The sequence below is a fragment of the Delphinapterus leucas genome, chromosome 15 (genome assembly GCF_059928025.1).
Source record: "Delphinapterus leucas isolate spDelLeu-1000000601 "Yukka" chromosome 15, BTC_Dleu_Yukka2, whole genome shotgun sequence".
Lineage (NCBI taxonomy): Eukaryota > Metazoa > Chordata > Mammalia > Artiodactyla > Monodontidae > Delphinapterus > Delphinapterus leucas.
Window position 1 is genome coordinate 38,370,393 of NC_143143.1, and position 15,923 is coordinate 38,386,315.

Below are 15,923 nucleotides of genomic sequence, written 5' to 3' on the forward strand. Positions count from 1 at the left end.
GGGCCTGGCTCAGGGGTGTCTGCTCTGGCTGGGGAGACAGCCAGGGGACTCGGGGGCTTCATGAAGGCTCATCACGCAGAAGGCAGCTGGGCAGAGGCGACAGTGAGGGCTCGTCCTGAGGGCCCTCAGGTCCTCTCTGTGCTCCTCCGACTTCCATCTTCGGACCTCCTCCTCCCTCTGCTCTGGGCCCCGCCCTCTGTGCCCCTGTCCACCCGAGGCCACCCCTGGCTCAAGCCTGGCCTTTCCACATCTCCCGGACACCCACCCCACTGAGGCGGGTGCCCGTCCAGCTCAGCCCTCTAGGAAGGCAGGTGGCAAGTGCGCCGTGGAGCCTCCTCCCTCTTCTGCCCTCTGCGCCTTCTCCGCGCTCTCCCCAGCTGGCCTTGACCTCTTCTGCTCCCTGCCCTTCCCCAGCAAGGTTGGCACCACCGTGGGAAGCAGAGTCCTCCAGCACTTCTGCCCCACAGCATCAGGTCCGAGGGTGCTGGGGTCGCCCACCTGCGCACGTGGGGCCCAGAGCAGGAGCCGCCTGCTCCCATTTCCAGCCTCATTTCCTGGCTAGTCCCCGCCTCCCCCAGGTTCCAGCTGCTTCTGGGGAGCCAGGACCTGGATTTCTTCCTCCTGCCCCAGCAGAGAGGACAGTGGTGGATAAGCAGCAGCCTCCATTTCACCCCCCTCTGTGTCTGCCAGCTTCTGGGGTGGGCAGGGAGAGTAACGGGGTACTCCTAGCTCCCCATTAAAAATACAGACTCTGTGTGAAAGGGGACAGAAAGTGGGTGCGGTAATTGCCATGAAGCCAGTCCGGAGGGCGTGCTGCGATGCACCAGCCCCATGACAGAGGCCTGCTCTGGCCGGGCAGTTCGCCTGGCAGCAGGTGAGCGCTCAGGGGAGCGGGGGGCTGAGTCCTTCTGGAGACCTGGCCCTGGGCTGGCAGCGTCTGTGGGCCCCGAGGCAGGGGTCCAGTGCACGGCAGCCCATGCCTTCATGTTGGGCCGGGAAACCAGGGCAGGCAAGCTGTGGGGACCAGTGGTCTTTTGGGCCAGAACTTGACCCAGAGGCCAGGGAGGAGATGGGGTCCTGAGAAGGGGCCAGGGTGGTTGTGTGCTGAAGGTCCTGATGGAAAGGGATGGTGCTGGGTGGACATGTCAGCCAGGCTCCCAGCAGGATGGGAGGTGTAGTGGGCGGCTCTGCCCGAGGGCCCAGATTCTGGGTCCCATCCTCCTGCCATCACAGCCGTCCCGTGACCTGGTCTTGTCTGAGCTGTGATTAGGCCTCCCTGGGGCCATCCCAGTGCCTCTTCCAGGACCAGGGAGTAGTCAGGTGGGGTTTCTGCCCCACCTGGCCCGGTGTCTGTTGCCAAGGATGGGGGCAGCCCTGCCTCAGTGTTGAGGCTCCCTGAGGAGAGAGACTGATGCCCCGGGGAGGGGGAAGCTCACAGGCTTGCATGGGAGCTGGTGGAGCAAGTGCCCAGGCCAGGTGACCAGTGCCCCCAATCCTGCAAGTCTGGTGTCTCTGGGCCTCAGCCTCCTCGTCCATAGGAGGGTGGTGGCCCTGCTCGGCTCACCATGTTTGGACAGAATCGTTGTGCAGAGGAAAAGCAGGGACCCTCCCCCTAGATGGCCGAGTTGCCGTGTGCCCTGCCCACCTCTCCCCAGGGTGGGCCTGGCCTGCTACTTCGCATGAGTGTCCCGTGTGGGTCCTGTCCTCCCCACGCCTGCCCCTGGGGCCAGCTGAGCTTGGAGCGCCCCAGTCCACGCTCCTGAGTCAGCCTGTGGCCGTGCCGGCCCAAGTCTCACAGATGCAGGTGTCCCTCCACCGCTGGGGCAGTGGCCATCCCCACTGTGGCCTGGGCCAGCCCTTAGCCAGGCAGTGGTGGCTGTGCCTGATCCGCCCCCATCCTGGTGCTCCCTCTGATCCTGTCCTCATGCGCCCTGGGAGCCAGCTGCTGCCAGGCTGCCTGTCTCCATCCAGTGGCCGCTGCAGCCTCTCCTGCCGTGGCTGGTTGTAGCAGGTGATGCTTCAGTCTAGGGAAGGGTGGGGTCTTCTTGACTGTTGGCCTTGACAGGGGTCCATCCTGTGGGTCCACAGAGAGGCTGCAGGGGGCGGGGTGGGAGGGTGTCTGCTACCAGGTGAGTGTGTGCGGGCTCCTGGAGCGCTTCCGTGCTGCGGTCTGTGCATGTCTGCTTCTCTTCTGCTTCCTTATCACTCATCAGGCTTGCATAACCAGGCTGGTCCTGCTTCCTGCAGAGGAGCTATCAGTGTACCATCTGGAGCTGCAAATGGGGTGACAGGGTGTTAGCGGCCTGTTCACCCCCAGACGCTTCCCAGCACCCAGCCCCTGTCTCCAGGGATCCTGGGGCTGACACCCCTGCACTGAGAGCCCTGCTCCCGGGGGCGCTGTCCTCTGCAGGGCACCTGGGGACAGGCGTGTGACAGACAGCGTGTGGGAGGTGTTGGCTGTCGCATGGACACCCCGCTGCCATCCTCCTCCACTTTCCTGGGGCAGAGCACCAGGATGGGAGCAGCTAGCTGTGTGACCCTGGGGTCAGCTCCCTTGTCAGTGATCAGGGACTGTCCCCCACCTCATGTGGCTATGGTGGGAATTCGCGTGGGTGATGCGCCTCACACAGTCGGCCCAGGTGTGGGACCAGGGGGTCCAGCAGAGCTTCCCTGTGGTTGTTGTCCGCGACCCCATTCCCCCAACCGTGCCTCCCCTGCGGGAGGGGACCTGGGCCCAGGGATAGGGGGCCGGGCCCAGAGAGGCGCCCACTGGGCAGACCTGGACACGTGGCTGAGTCAGAGTCCAGCGACCCCGGGAAGCCTGAGCTGGAGGTTCTTGCCGGTGCTACTTGGACAGCGGTGCTCAGCCTCCTTCACGGGACAGGGTGAGGGTGTAGGTGGTGACCCACTCGGAGTGCCCCTCACGGGAGCACCCACTGGGGCACTCCGCACACAGCCCCTCAGCCCAGCGTCTTCCAGGTTGGACCTTGCAGAGCAAGGTCCTGATGCGAGAGGTGGGCACCTGGCTCCTGACCTGCACCTGCATGTGCGCCTGGGCCGGCTTGGGCGTCTCTGTCCCAGGGGACGGAGAAGGTGAGGGCTGGCACTGTGTGTGGGGGGGCTGTGGGGGCAGAGCTGGGGGCAGGGGTGCCCCCGTCAGGCTCCACGGGGAAGGGTTGGGTTTGGGCTGTGCGGGCACCCGTCTTCCTGAGATCAACCGGGGCTTCAGCCCCACCCAGGTTGCACGCTCAGAGCCCATCCCCTCGGGGTCTCCCAGCCTTGCCCGCGGTAACTTCTCCTGGGCTCGTTCTCTGGGCCCTGCCCTGTCCGAGGGGTCAGCTGCCACGCCCTCCCCCTCCCCCAGCCCTGCCCTGAAGCAGCCACTGTGGGCTTGCAAGGGTCACTGTTCCCAGGGCCTGGGACTTTCACGTGCCACACCAACAACATCCTCAGGATTGACTGCCACTGGTCTGCCCCAGAGCTGGGCCAGGGGGCCGGCCCCTGGCTGCTCTTCACCAGGTGAGGCCGGAGGGCAGGGGGTAGAGGGCAGGGATGGGGGTAGGGAGCCGGGCTGGTGCAGTGGCCCTTTGGTGCCGACACGTGCCCTTTCCAGCAACCACGCTCCAGGCAGCAAGCACAGGTGCGTCTTCCGGGCCAGCGTGTGCACAGTGGAGCTGCCACCCGAGGAGGTGCTCGTGCCTTCTGACAACTTCACCATCACCTTCCACCGTCACGTCTCTGGGAAGGAGCAGGTCAGCCTGGTGGATCCACAGTACCTGCCCCGGAGACATGGTGAGGCCTGGGTCAGTGCGTTGGCCAGGAGCATTCTGGCTACATCACCCCCCACGGTCCCTGCTGATGGAACCAGGGCTAGCATCAGGCGGGGCCCCCGGGGAGGGGGAGGGTTTTGGAGGAGGATGAAGGTGCAGGGCTTTGAGTTGGGGCAGGAGCTGCAGTTTGAGTCACTTGCGATCTACTTCAGTCACAGCAGGAAGGACTTCAGTAAGACACTAGGAGGAAGAACTTCCAGCAGCAGCTTAGATCTGAAACTCACCTTGTCTGGCTGCAGAGGCTGGAGGAAGTCATTGCTGTCTTGTCCCACCTGGGGCTTCTCTGGACCAGTTTTCCAGTGAGGCCTCTGCTCTGAGAAGGCCTTGGCCACATGCCCCGTCCTTCCCGGGAATCTTTGCGATCCCCAGTCCCCCCACACCGTTACACAGCTTCATTCTGTTTCAGTGAAGCTGGACCCTCCCTCTGACTTGCTGAGCAACATCACTTCTGACCACTGTGTCCTGACCTGGAGCATTAGTCCTGCCTTGGAGCCGCTGGCCTCACTCCTCAGCTACGAGCTGGCCTTCAAGAGGCAGGAGGAGACCTGGGAGGTAAGGCTGGGTCTGCCTACCCTGGGGGCCTCTCCTGGGAGCAGCAGCCAGGGTCACTCCTCGTCCCATCTAGGGTGGTGTCACCTTGGAATTGTGAGGAGGGAAGTGACCAGAGACAAGGGTAAGTGAGTGCAGGTGTGGTGAGTGTGCCTGTGTGTACGTGTGAGCGTTCACAGGGCGTGCCTGTGTGGATGAGCGTGCATGCACGTGGATGCATGTAAGTGTGTGGACACGTGTAAGCGTGCCCACGTGTGTGTGTACACGTCCTCGAGGGCTGATGGGCCCAGTCTCACCCCCAGCACCTCCTAACTGTTCACCCCACAGCGGGCTCGGCACAAGGATCACATCGTTGGGGTGACCTGGCTGAAACTTGAAGCCACTGAATTGGACCCTGGTTCCACCTATGAGGCCCGGCTGCGTGTCCAGATGGCCACACCAGAGGACGCGGTGGCGGAGGAGGAGCGCTACGAGGGCCCATGGAGTGACTGGAGCCAGCCCGCCCGCTTCCACTCCCCCCAGAGACAAGGTGGGCGCTGCTGCCTTCAGGGGCCTGGGTGGGGCCTCCCCGCCCCCTCGCATCCCACCCCTTACCCCTCCTGGGACCTCCTCCCTCGTGGCCCAGTTGACTGCCTTCCCCTGGAGGTCTGTGTGAAGGGGAAACACCTGCCAAGTGCTGGGCCTCCCAGGGAGCTGCGGCTCCCGGTCTCCTTGGAGCGAGTGTGGCCCCAGCTGCACAGCAGGCTGGTGCTGCTGTCTCTGGAGCCCGGGCAGGGCCTCGTCTGCTTAGGGGGCTGGGCTGACTCTTGTGCACAGAGGTACTGGAAAGGATCTCGGACCCTGGTGATCTTATGGATGGGAAAGGCAAGGCCCAGGGGTGCGTGATTCGCCCAGGGTACTCTCGGAGGCGCGACGTAAACCTTCCATTTTGGCCTGAGGCGCCCATCCAGGTGCTTTTGCCAGGTGAGTTTGGAGGAACACAGCCCTGGGCCCTTCCTGCTATAGGTCTCCTGGTCCCAGCTTTGGGGCAGCGCGACAGCACCCTGGTCTCTGTGTCCATCTTTCTCCTGCTGACCAGCCTGACCTACCTGCTGTTCAAGCTATCACCCAGGTCTGTAGCCAAGGAGTGTGTGTGGGAGTGTGTGCATGTACGTGAATGTGTTATTGTACATGTGGGTGTGAGAATTTGTATGTGCATGAGCGTGTGTGTGCATTTGTGGGTGTGGGGTAGGCGGTGCATTGAGGGCCCAAACCCGCACCCCCTCCCACAACGCTCCTGGGTGGGGAGGGGTTTTCAGGCCTCTGACCCGGACCAGTGGGGATGTCCCCAGTTGCCAGGTGCATGTGGGTGGTGGGCAGTGTGGCCCAAAAGAGCCCTGGAGGGACCCAAAGTCCCTGGGGCCGAGTCGCCTGAGGCCCTTGTCTCCTGCCTCTGGAGGTGCTTGGCACTGGCTCATTTGCACAGTGGTTTTATGCAGACAGTGTTGGGCATCTGGTTTTCACGGGGCCCTGTTTCCCGCCCTGATGGGTGCCACGGACAACCAGATGAACAAAAAAGCTCTCCTGAAACAAGCCATCACACATGTCAACTTACGAGAGGGGGTACAGGGGCCTCGTCCCGCAGGAGACCGGCCAGGCGTGGACGGGTAGCAGAGAGGATGAGAGGAGGTTGGACAGAGGCAGCCAGGGTGAGGGAGGGACGGGGTGCTGGGCAGGGCCCGATGGGTGGCCAAGAAGACCAGGGAGGGCTCAGGCTTGCCCTCAGGTCCCAGGAGAGCTCCTGAAGCCTGGTCACGTGGGATGGGATCTGGTTTATGTTTTGAGAATGGAGTTTTGTGGTACAAGTGAGGAGGAGGACCTGCGGGGTGGCCAGGGGTGGGGTCCAGAGGGAGGCAATTGTGTGTGAGCTGGCGGGAGAGGCAGAGCTGGAGCAAAGTTCAGGGAGTGACAGGGTCTCAGGACGGGAAAGTGAGGGGACGTTGGGTGGATGCGATGTGACTCGTGGCCCCTGATGCCACCCTGGGGTGGGGAATTGGGACAGGCCCCCAGGGAGGCTGGTGAGGTTGATCTGGACTTGCTGGGTCGGAGTCTGGGGCGCCGTTCTCAGGGGAGGAGCAGTGGGTCTTGGGCGGGTAGATCCGGTGCTCGGGGAGAAGTCTGATGGGGTTCCCGGAAGTGCTGTCTCCCCCTCCGGCTGAAGACACAGCTGGTCACCCCCACCCCTGAACCCGCCATCACCACTCACCTTAAAGGGACCCATGTCTTGGTATAAATCAGTTCTGTGGGGTCATTAGCGAGGGGGCCGCAGGTGCCAGGTGTCAGGCCTGGACCCAACGAGAGGAGAGGGCGACAGCTGCACCGACGGGGCAGGGCTGGTCCCTGCTGCTTGGAAGGAGCCGCGTTCCTGGCAGTGACCTCCTGGAGTTGGACCTCTGACTGCTGTCTCCTGACCTCAGGATGAAGACAGCCTTGTACCAGGACGTGCCATCCCCCGGCCCGTTCTTCCAGTCCCTGTACAGTGTGCACAACGGGGACTTTCAGGTTCGTGACCCGGTGGGCCCGGGGTGCCCAGATGTCTGGACCGCCCAGGGTGTGGGCTCTGGGTGAGGTTGGGGGCCTCTGTCAGTGCTTTGAGCTTTTTTGCTATATATAGTGGTATATATAGTATATATGTAGTATATGTACGCACTGTGACTCAAAGGGGCCAAAGACAAATTAGCTTTATTCTTTATTGCTGAGTTCTTTTTCTTGTCATGTCTCTGATTCCATTGCTGATGGGAAAAAATGTCAAGTTTCTCATGACATTATCTCTGCCTCTTCTGGTTTGCAGCAGCCCTTGGAGGTAAATGGTCAGTTTAAGGTGCCAGCTCAGGGGGCAGTGTGCACCTGAAGGCATCTGTGTCTTGTGCTGCCCCTGGGGCCCTCCCTGGTCCCTGGGCTACTCTGGTGGCCGTCATGGAGTGCCTGGCCCCTCCCGGCCCCCTGGGTAGCGATGAGTTGACCCTACACCACCCCCACATCGTGGTGCCCTGGTGGGCTCTCACAGGCCGCGACGCTGAGAACAGCCTGGAGGCCCCGTCGGACCCTCCCTGCTGGCCTGGTAGTTCCTGCTCCACAGGCAGGAGGAGGGGAGGAGGAGCTCCAATGGGTGGTCTCTGGTCCCCACCCTCTCGGGCCCCTCACTTTGGGCAGAGGATGGAGGTGGTGCTGCCCAGGTTCTCCCACACCAGCTTTGCGTGGCTGCCTTCCGCCTGGCTCTTTTCTCTCTTAACAGGGAGTCTAGTTTTCAAGCTTGTCATCCAAAAATATAATTTGAAGCTTAAAGCCGAGCACTTTGTCAGGGCTGCATGGGGAGTAAACGTTCTGATGCCCTGCACTCATCTTCTGGGCTGCAGGCACCCAGCCCCTTCTCTGTAGAACCATAGCACCTGTCAGGGGTTAGTTAGACCCCTTGGGAGGTGGTCTGGAGCCACGGGCTGGCTCTCCAGGGGGCAGGACAATGATGGAAGGTGTGGTGTGTGGTGCACTTGATGGAGACTCCTGGTCCCACATAGAAAACAGCTTCCTTTTTTTTTTTAAAATTATTTTCCATTATGGTTTATCATAGGATATTGAATATAGTTCCCTGTGCTCTACAGTAGGACCTTGTTGTTTATCCATCCTATACACACTAGTTTGCATCTACTAACCCCAAACTCCCAGTTCATCCCACCCCCACCCCCTTGACAGCCACAAGCCTGTTATCCATGTATGTGGGTCTCTTTCTGTTTTGTAGATGAGTTCATTTGTGTCATATTTTAGATTCCACATGTAAGTGATATCATACGGTATTTGTCTTTCTGTTTCTGACTCACCTCACTTAGTATGATAATCTCTAGTTGCATCCATGTTGCTTCATTCTTTTTTATGGCTGAGTAGTATTCCATTGTATGTATGTACCACATCTTCTTTATCCATTCATCTGTTGATGGACATTTAGGTTGTTTCCATGTCTTGGCTATTGTGAATTGTGCTGCTATGAACATAGGGGTGCATGTATCTTTTTGCATTAGAATTTTGTCTGGATATATGCCCAGGAATGGGATTGCTGGGTCATATGGTGGCTCTATTTTTAAATTTTTTAAGAAACATCCATACTGTTTTCCATAGTGGCTGCACCAACTTACAGTCCCACCAACAGTAAAGGATGGTTCCCTTTTCTCCACACCCTCTCCAGCATTTGTTATTTGTAGTTTTTAGTGATGGCCATTCTGACTGGTGTGAGGTGGTAGCTCATTGTAGTTTTTTTTTTTTTTTTGCGGTATGCGGGCCTCTCACTGTTGTGGCCTCTCCCGTTGCGGAGCACAGGCTCCGGACGCACAGGCTCAGCAGCCATGGCTCACGGGCCCAGCCGCTCCACAGCGTGTGGGATCTTCCCGGACCGGGGCACGAACCCGTGTCCCCTGCATCGGCAGGCGGACTCTCAACCACTGTGCCACCAGGGAAGCCTACTCATTGTAGTTTTGATTTGCATTTCTCTAATAATTAGTGATGTTGATCTTTTCACATGCCTCTTGGCCATTTGTATTTCTTCTTTGGAGAAATGCCTATTTAGGTCTTCTGCCCATTTTTCGATTGGATTTCTTTTTGTTATTGAGTTGTATGAGCTGTTTGTATATTTTGGAAATTAAGCCCTCGTCAGTCGCATCATTTGCAAATATTTTCTCCCATTCTGTAGGTTGTCTTTTCGTTTTGTTTATGGTTTCCTTTGCTGTGCAAAAGCTTATATGTTTGATTAGGTCCCATTTGTTTATTTTGTCTTTATTTCTGTTGCCTTGGGAGACCAACCTATGAAAACACTGGTATGATTTATGTCAGAGAATGTTTTGCCTGTGCTCTTTTCTAGGAGTTTTATGGTGTCCTGTCTTATGTTGAAGTCTTTAAGCCATTTTGAGTTTATTTTTGTGTATGGTGTGAGGGTGTGTTCTAACGTCATTGATTTACATGCAGGAACATCTTCCTTTTGGAGGTAGTGGGCCTCCTGTGGCCCCACAGAGGGTCCAGGTCTGCTGGCCTTGGCCCCAAGGTGCCAGGCCCAACAGCACCTCCTGTGTGTGCATGCGTGCGTGCGTGTAGTGGGGTTTGGGCGAGGGTGCCCGGGCTCTGCAGCTGCTGGCAGTGTGTGAGGCAGCAGTGTCTTCAGCCCTGTCACCATCTGTACCCTGGTTCAGGCCTCTGTGAGCACAGGCCTGTGCTGGGAGCCAGGGGAGGGTCCTGAAGGGAATGGGGGTTCTGTGTTGAGGCTGGGCTGGCCCATGGGGGGAAGACAGAATGTTCTGGGCACAGGTGCTCTTGGTCTCTGGGAGTGGATTTCTGGAGAGCTTCCTGGAGGAGGGGAGGCTGCTCCCACAGTGAGTCCTGAACACACTGCCTGAGGCCTTCCCTCCTCTCGGTGCTCTGTTCCAGACCTGGATAGGGGCCCACAGAGCTGGTCCACAGCCAAGCCCGGACTGCACAGGCCCCGCACGAGGAGCCTGGGAGACCCGTGTCCGGGAGGCCATCGCTTTGCTCACCTATGACCCGGTGGACGTGGGGCCGTTAGCGGGCCTGGAGGAGGAGGGGAGCACGGGCACCGGCCTCCCAGCAGATGCGCTGCCCGCAGGAAGTGTGGAGGAGGGGGGGCCGCTGCCCGCCTACCTGCCACAGGAGGCCTGGGTCCCCGCAGGCCCTACCAGGCTGGCTCCCCCGCAGTCCCAGGGCAGCAGCAGCGACTACTGTACCCTGGGCTGCTCCAGGTGGGGCTGCCCCTCCACCTTCACAGGAAGCGCGCAGAGCTCTGAGCCCGACGCTGCCTTGGCCTGTGGCCCTTTCTGTGACCAGCAGAGCCTGGATGCCCGGCCAGGAGGTAACTGTGCAGGCATTGGTCACAGTCAGAGGCAGGACGCTGGTGGATGGGCTGCATGAGGCTCTCCTGCTCTCGGCAGACCGTGGGCTCCGTCCCCACAGTGCTGCAGCACGTCCATCCTGGGGAACATGAAGCAAAGTCCATGGAGCCAACACTTGACTGGCACTGGACCTGCGGAGGGCCACCCATGCAGCGGTCACATGTCCGGTCCGGGTGGAGGCAGGAGGCTCTCCCCTTCTCCCCTCCCTCTGCATCTGTCGGGAGGGGGCTCTGCCCTCAGCATTCTGCCATCCTGGCCCCCCGTCCACCACTTCCCTCCCTGCTTCCTGGCTTAACCCCAGGGCCCACAGCCAGTTCTGCCCTCAGTCCCTTAAAGGGCCAGCCTGGGCCCTGTGGACACAGGTGAGACACGGTGACCAGGCCTAGTGTCCTGTTTCTGTGCCTTCCTGAGGTCTCTCCCCTACTGAGATTAAAAGGGACATAGCAGCTGTTTCAAACTGCTGATGGCTGGGAGAGGGGCCCAGAGGACATAGGAAGGGTGGCGTCTGGCTATTCCTGGGCTTTCTGGGCTCCACGAATAGCAGGGGGAGGCTCAGCGACCAGCTCCAGGGAGGCCGCCTCCCCGCCCCTCCTCGTCGGCCCCCGGGGGCTGAGTGCTGTGGCCAGAGTGACCACCCAGCAGTGGTCTTGGCCTCTGAAGGGCCCTGCTTCTACCCCCACCCCCGTGGTCTGGAGAGAGGGGGACAGAGCAGAGGGCGCCTATATCCGTCCCTTAGGGCTGCCGTAACGAAGTCCCACAAACTAGGTGGCTTAGAACAACAGAGATTTATTGTCTCACAGTTCTGGAGGCTGGAAGTCTGACATCTAGGTGTTGGCAGGGCCGTGAGGGCACCAGGGAGGATCTGATTCAGGGTTCCCTGCACCTCTGGTAGTTTCTGGCTTGGGACAGCGCAGCTCTAGTCCTCACAAGGTGTTTTCCCTCTGTGTGTTCCTGTCCAAAGCCCCTCTTTTTATACCAATGTAATCATAGTGGATTAGGGCCAACCTGAATGACTTTATTTTGGCTGGATTATCTGTAAAGACCCTATTTCCATATATGGTCATGTTCACATGTACTGGGGGTTAGGACTTCAACATATGAATTTCTGGGCAGTGCCCCTGCCAGCCATGTCCACCTTTCTGCTGGCCTGAGGTGCCGTGGTCCCTCCCAGGGCAGCCCCGTCACTCTTACTCGGGGCCTCACCAGGAGACCCTATCCCGCCGCCGGGCTGCGGGACTTGGGTCTGGTGCTGGGATCCTCCACCCAGTGAGGGCTGGACCAAGACTGTCCTGGCGTTGGAGGTGCTGAAGTACTGAATGTGGGATAGATGGAGGTTTGTCTCCCTGGGTGCTGAGCCAGAGGGGGCACCTCTCTGGTGGTCCAGGGTCCCCTGCAGCCTGAGCAGAGAGGAGCACATGCAGCCCCAGGCCCCCGAAGGCAAAGGTCCCCTCTGTGTGCCTGTGGAGCCCTGAGGTTTTGCGGGGGCCGCAGCAGAGCCAGATCCTGATCAGCAGGGATGAAGAGGACCCCGCATGTATCTTTAGTATCCAGAGAGCGGAGGGGTGTAGATGGAAATGAGGCGCAGGCACCGTCCGCTCTAACCAAGGGTAAAAATACCAGTGTGACTCCACTTCCTGGAGCCAACCCTGGAACCCCCAGCTGCTGTGTATATGACAGCAGCTGCATGGCTCCTGTGGCTTCACATGGACTTGGGCCCCCATGGGATTCCACACCCGGGGACAGTGTTCGTTTGACTAACACACTCGGTCCTGGTGGCGCCTGAGTTAGGAGCTATGCAGAGGCCGGTGGTTGTAGGTGAGCCGCGCCCGCCCCTCAGGACACAGGCCTGGCAGTACCTGAGCCAGGTGTCTGCATGTCGTGGGGCTCAGAAAATGCTAATTTCCACTTATTCCGACGAGACGACCCTTGGAAACCGCACGCTGAGATCGCAACGTTCAAAAGACCCCGTGAGCCCTGGTGAGGAGTCGCTGATCCCCAGGTGTCTAGGAAGGAGTCAGAGAAGGTGGCCTGGGACTCGATGAGGAAGCTGCAGGTGGAGGAGTTGAGAGCATGGTGTGGCTGGAGCACAAAGGTCCAAAATGTGGCTGGACCGGGGAAGACCTTGGAGGCCAGGCCAGGGCAGGGTGAGGGGAGCAAACTCACCCTGCTCAGGGGAGGCTGCAGGACGCTTTCTCTTTCTTTGGCTTTTGATGAGGTGAAGTTTACATAGTACGAAAGTAACCATTTTAAAGTGTACAATTCAGTGACATTTAGTACATCTGTAATATTTGCAACTATCACCTCTATCTAGTTCCAAAACATTTTCACCCTCCAAAGGGAAATCCCCTGCCCTGCCCCTTAAGCGGTCACTCTCCTCCCCACCCTCCCTCTGACCTCTCGCCACTACGAGTCCACTTTCTGTCTCTATGGATTTACCTACTGTGGATATTTCATATAAATGGAGTCATATAATGCATGGCCTTTCGTGTTCATTTTTTTTCTCCTAGCGTAGTGGTTTTTTTTTAAATAAATTTATTTATTTTATTTATTTATTATTTTTGGCTGTGTTGGGTCTTTGTTGCTGCACGCGAGCTTTCTCTAGTTGCGGCGAGCGGGGGCTACTCTTTGTTGCTGCGCGCTATTGTAATTTTTTTTTTTCATTTCGAATTCCAATTTGTCCCCTACATCATTGCTGATTGCCTTAGTCCATCTGGGCTGCTATCACAAACTACCACAGACGGGGTGGCTCATAAGCAATAGCAATTTATGTCTCCCAGTTCTGGAGGCTGAAAGTCTGAGATCAGTGTGCCAGCCTGGTAGGGTGAGGGCTCGCTTTCTGGTGGCAGACTTCTCCTTGTATCTCACATGGAGGAAAGGGGCTAGGGTCTCCTTTACAAGGGCACTAATCCCATTCCTGAGTATTCCACCCTCATGACCTAATCACCTCCCAAAGGCTGCCCCTCCTACCACGATCACATGGGTGTTAGGATTCCCACCTGTGGATTTTGGGGGGACACAAACATTCCGACCATAGCACTGTGATATAGAAAATCAGTTGACTTTGGTTGACCTTCTACTTTGCTTTTCCTTACCTGTATATTTTCTGATCAAGGCACAGGACTGGTGGGCTCTACTTCACTTGGAATTTCTAAATTATGGCACTGAATAATCAGAGCACTGAATTTCAGAGGTTCACCAGGACTGTCGGAGGGGATGAACTGGCCTCTGCTAAACTGTGAGTGGGGCGTGTTGGGTGCTGCATCCCAGAGGACACAGCTGGGATCGTGTTGGCAGCCCTGAGTTCGCAGCGGGGAGGTGTGGCGTCCTCCCAGGGATGTTAGTCTTCTACACTTGTCTCTTGGACTCTGCCACATGGTGTATCTCTATTTCTCCTGGAGTATTTCAGCAGGACTTATTTTATAAAAGCATCCCTGCATGAAGGCTTTGGGTGCTCTTACTCATGGCACCCTGTGGTTCTTAAAGATTCAGGGTGTTTATGGGGAGGAGTCCCTTGGGCCGTGGGGATGGCAGTCCTGCGTCCACCTGAGGGCCAGATGCCCCTGTGTTCTTGCCCTCAAGTGTTGTAATGGTCCTTTTTTGTTACAGTGTTAACACAGTTTAAAAAATAAATTGACACACTGAAAAGTAGGTGTATTAAAACTCGCAGCATTATTTAAGTTTAAATTTAATATTTAGACCCAAACCAGAATTTATTAAAAATGTACTTTTCTGGGGACATCCCTGGTGGTCCAGCAGTTAAGACTCCACACTCCCAATGCAGGGGGCCCAGGTTCAATCCCTGGTCAGGGAACTAGAGCCCATGTGCATGCCACAATTAAGAGTTCACATGCTGCAACTAAGGAACCCTGGAGCCACAACTAAGGAGCCTGCCTGCCACAACTAAGACCCAGTGCAACCAAATAAATAAATAAATCTTTAAAAAATAAAGAGGCTGCCTGCTGCAACTAAATGATCCCACATGCTGCAACTAAGAGCCTGCATGCCACAACTACAGATCCTGCATGCTGCAACTAAAGATCCTGTGTGCTGAAACTAAGACCCGGCACAGCCAAATAAGTAAATAAATATATATATTTTTTAAAAATTTACTTTTCTGGCTTTAATGGAAGTAATCTCATCAAGAAATTTTTTTGATCAAGTCAAAATTTAATTGGCATCAGAGTTGTAATGGTACGTAAAATAATGTCTGTTTTGTAAAACGTTGACATCCTATATTAGATGAAACATGTAAGTACATCAAGCTTTGATATTAAAATCAGAATGTGTTAAAGGTCAATTAACATTCAGTTGTTAACTGTAAACCAATATTTTCCAGTGGGAGCTTTTATATTTTCCTTACTTTACTGTCCATTTTGTCAATGTGTATTTTTACTAGGAAATCACCCTTTTCCTCTGGGTTTAGAGTTTTGAAACCAAGCAGGACCCTGCAGGGCCTTTCCTGGGACAGAAACACCACCCGCCTTCTGTGTCCATGGCCTCTTGTTTGTAGAAAAGCTTTAGCCTCCTAGGCCTTCCCCAAGTTCCAAAGAATAGATTTAATCAGAGAAGGGAAAAATTCAGAGACAAAGGAAAACAGTCAGGCAAGACAAAATAATAATAGTTTAGCCATTAGACAAAGTCAAGGACCTTTAATTCCTCCTCAAGGGCTGTAGATAATATTCTGAGCCATATACTTTGAGCTGTTTTGCAGATACTGAAACCCCCACCAGGTGAAGAAGTTAACTTCATGTTGACCACAAGCACATAGAGCCCAGACCTGTTAGAACCAGAAGGTTGGTGATGCTGACTCTTAGTTACCTCACCACCAACCAGTCAGAAGAATGTCCATGAGCTGATCACGTACCCCGCAACCCTCTCCCTTAACCTGTCTTTAAAAACGTTTCCCTGAAAGCCTTCGGGGAGTTTGGGCCTTTTGAGCGTGAGCTGCCCGTCCTCCTCGATGGCCCTGAAATAAACGCTGCACTTTCCTTCACCACTACCCGGTGTCAGTAGGTTGGCTTTGCTGTGCGCAGGTAAGTGGACCTGAGTTTGGTTTGGTAACACTCCCACCACCTCATCATGAACTTCTAGAAATAAATTGGCAACTCGTGTTGTGTGTCTTCTGCTGCATCTAGAGAGGCGATTGTACCCATGATTTAGCATGTGAATAAACATGCATGCCTAGGACATGATATCCAGTTTTCACCTGCTGATAATTGATATCTAGTGAATGCTAGCTTTTCAGTAAATGGCTACATTGCACATAAATCAATCAATCTGTATGATAAAGAATGTGACCGGTTTTGTATGTGTTTTTATCAAGACACTCCTTTGCAATCCCTTTTAAAATAAATGTGTTAAATTCTATAATCAATCAACTTAGACCTTGTTAGTGGGCTGGCATTTTCAGTCAGTAAAGGGCAGTGAGATGCGTCAGATCCCTTACTCAGCCTCCATGTAGGAGCAGCTCCATTAATTCAACGGTGCTTTATGGAGCACCTGCAGTATAGCAGCTTCTGTGTTTGGCTCCGGCCCTGGTTAGCTCCTATTTAATAGATACTTAGATCTGTGGGTGGAGGACAAAGGCCAAACGGTCTTGGGGACATTAAGCCCATGAGTG

At 56.2% G+C, this 15,923-nt stretch overlaps 1 protein-coding gene across 1 annotated transcript; it reads left to right on the plus strand.

The window, feature by feature from the left end:
* The first annotated feature begins 831 nt into the window (after nucleotides 1-831).
* On the plus strand, nucleotides 832-15,632 carry IL9R (interleukin 9 receptor). The gene is made up of 10 exons (XM_089895418.1): nucleotides 832-874; nucleotides 1,656-1,804; nucleotides 2,994-3,093; nucleotides 3,297-3,519; nucleotides 3,614-3,792; nucleotides 4,237-4,382; nucleotides 4,707-4,908; nucleotides 5,385-5,490; nucleotides 6,836-6,920; nucleotides 9,825-15,632. Exons 1-10 carry the CDS (start codon nucleotides 832-834, stop codon nucleotides 10,320-10,322), a joined length of 1,731 nt encoding a protein of 576 aa, XP_089751544.1. The 3' UTR covers nucleotides 10,323-15,632.
* Nucleotides 15,633-15,923: the final 291 nt, after the last annotated feature.

What these genes read in the sequence shown, in the direction of transcription:
- IL9R (XM_089895418.1), top strand. Translation starts at nt 832, where the DNA reads ATGACAGAGGCCTGCTCTGGCCGGGCAGTTCGCCTGGCAGCAG. An exon ending in CCCAAGTCTCACAGATGCAG is followed by an intron (nt 1,805 to 2,993) that starts GTGTCCCTCCAC and finishes TGGACCTTGCAG; the next exon opens with AGCAAGGTCCTGATGCGAGA. An exon ending in TGCACAACGGGGACTTTCAG is followed by an intron (nt 6,921 to 9,824) that starts GTTCGTGACCCG and finishes GCTCTGTTCCAG; the next exon opens with ACCTGGATAGGGGCCCACAG.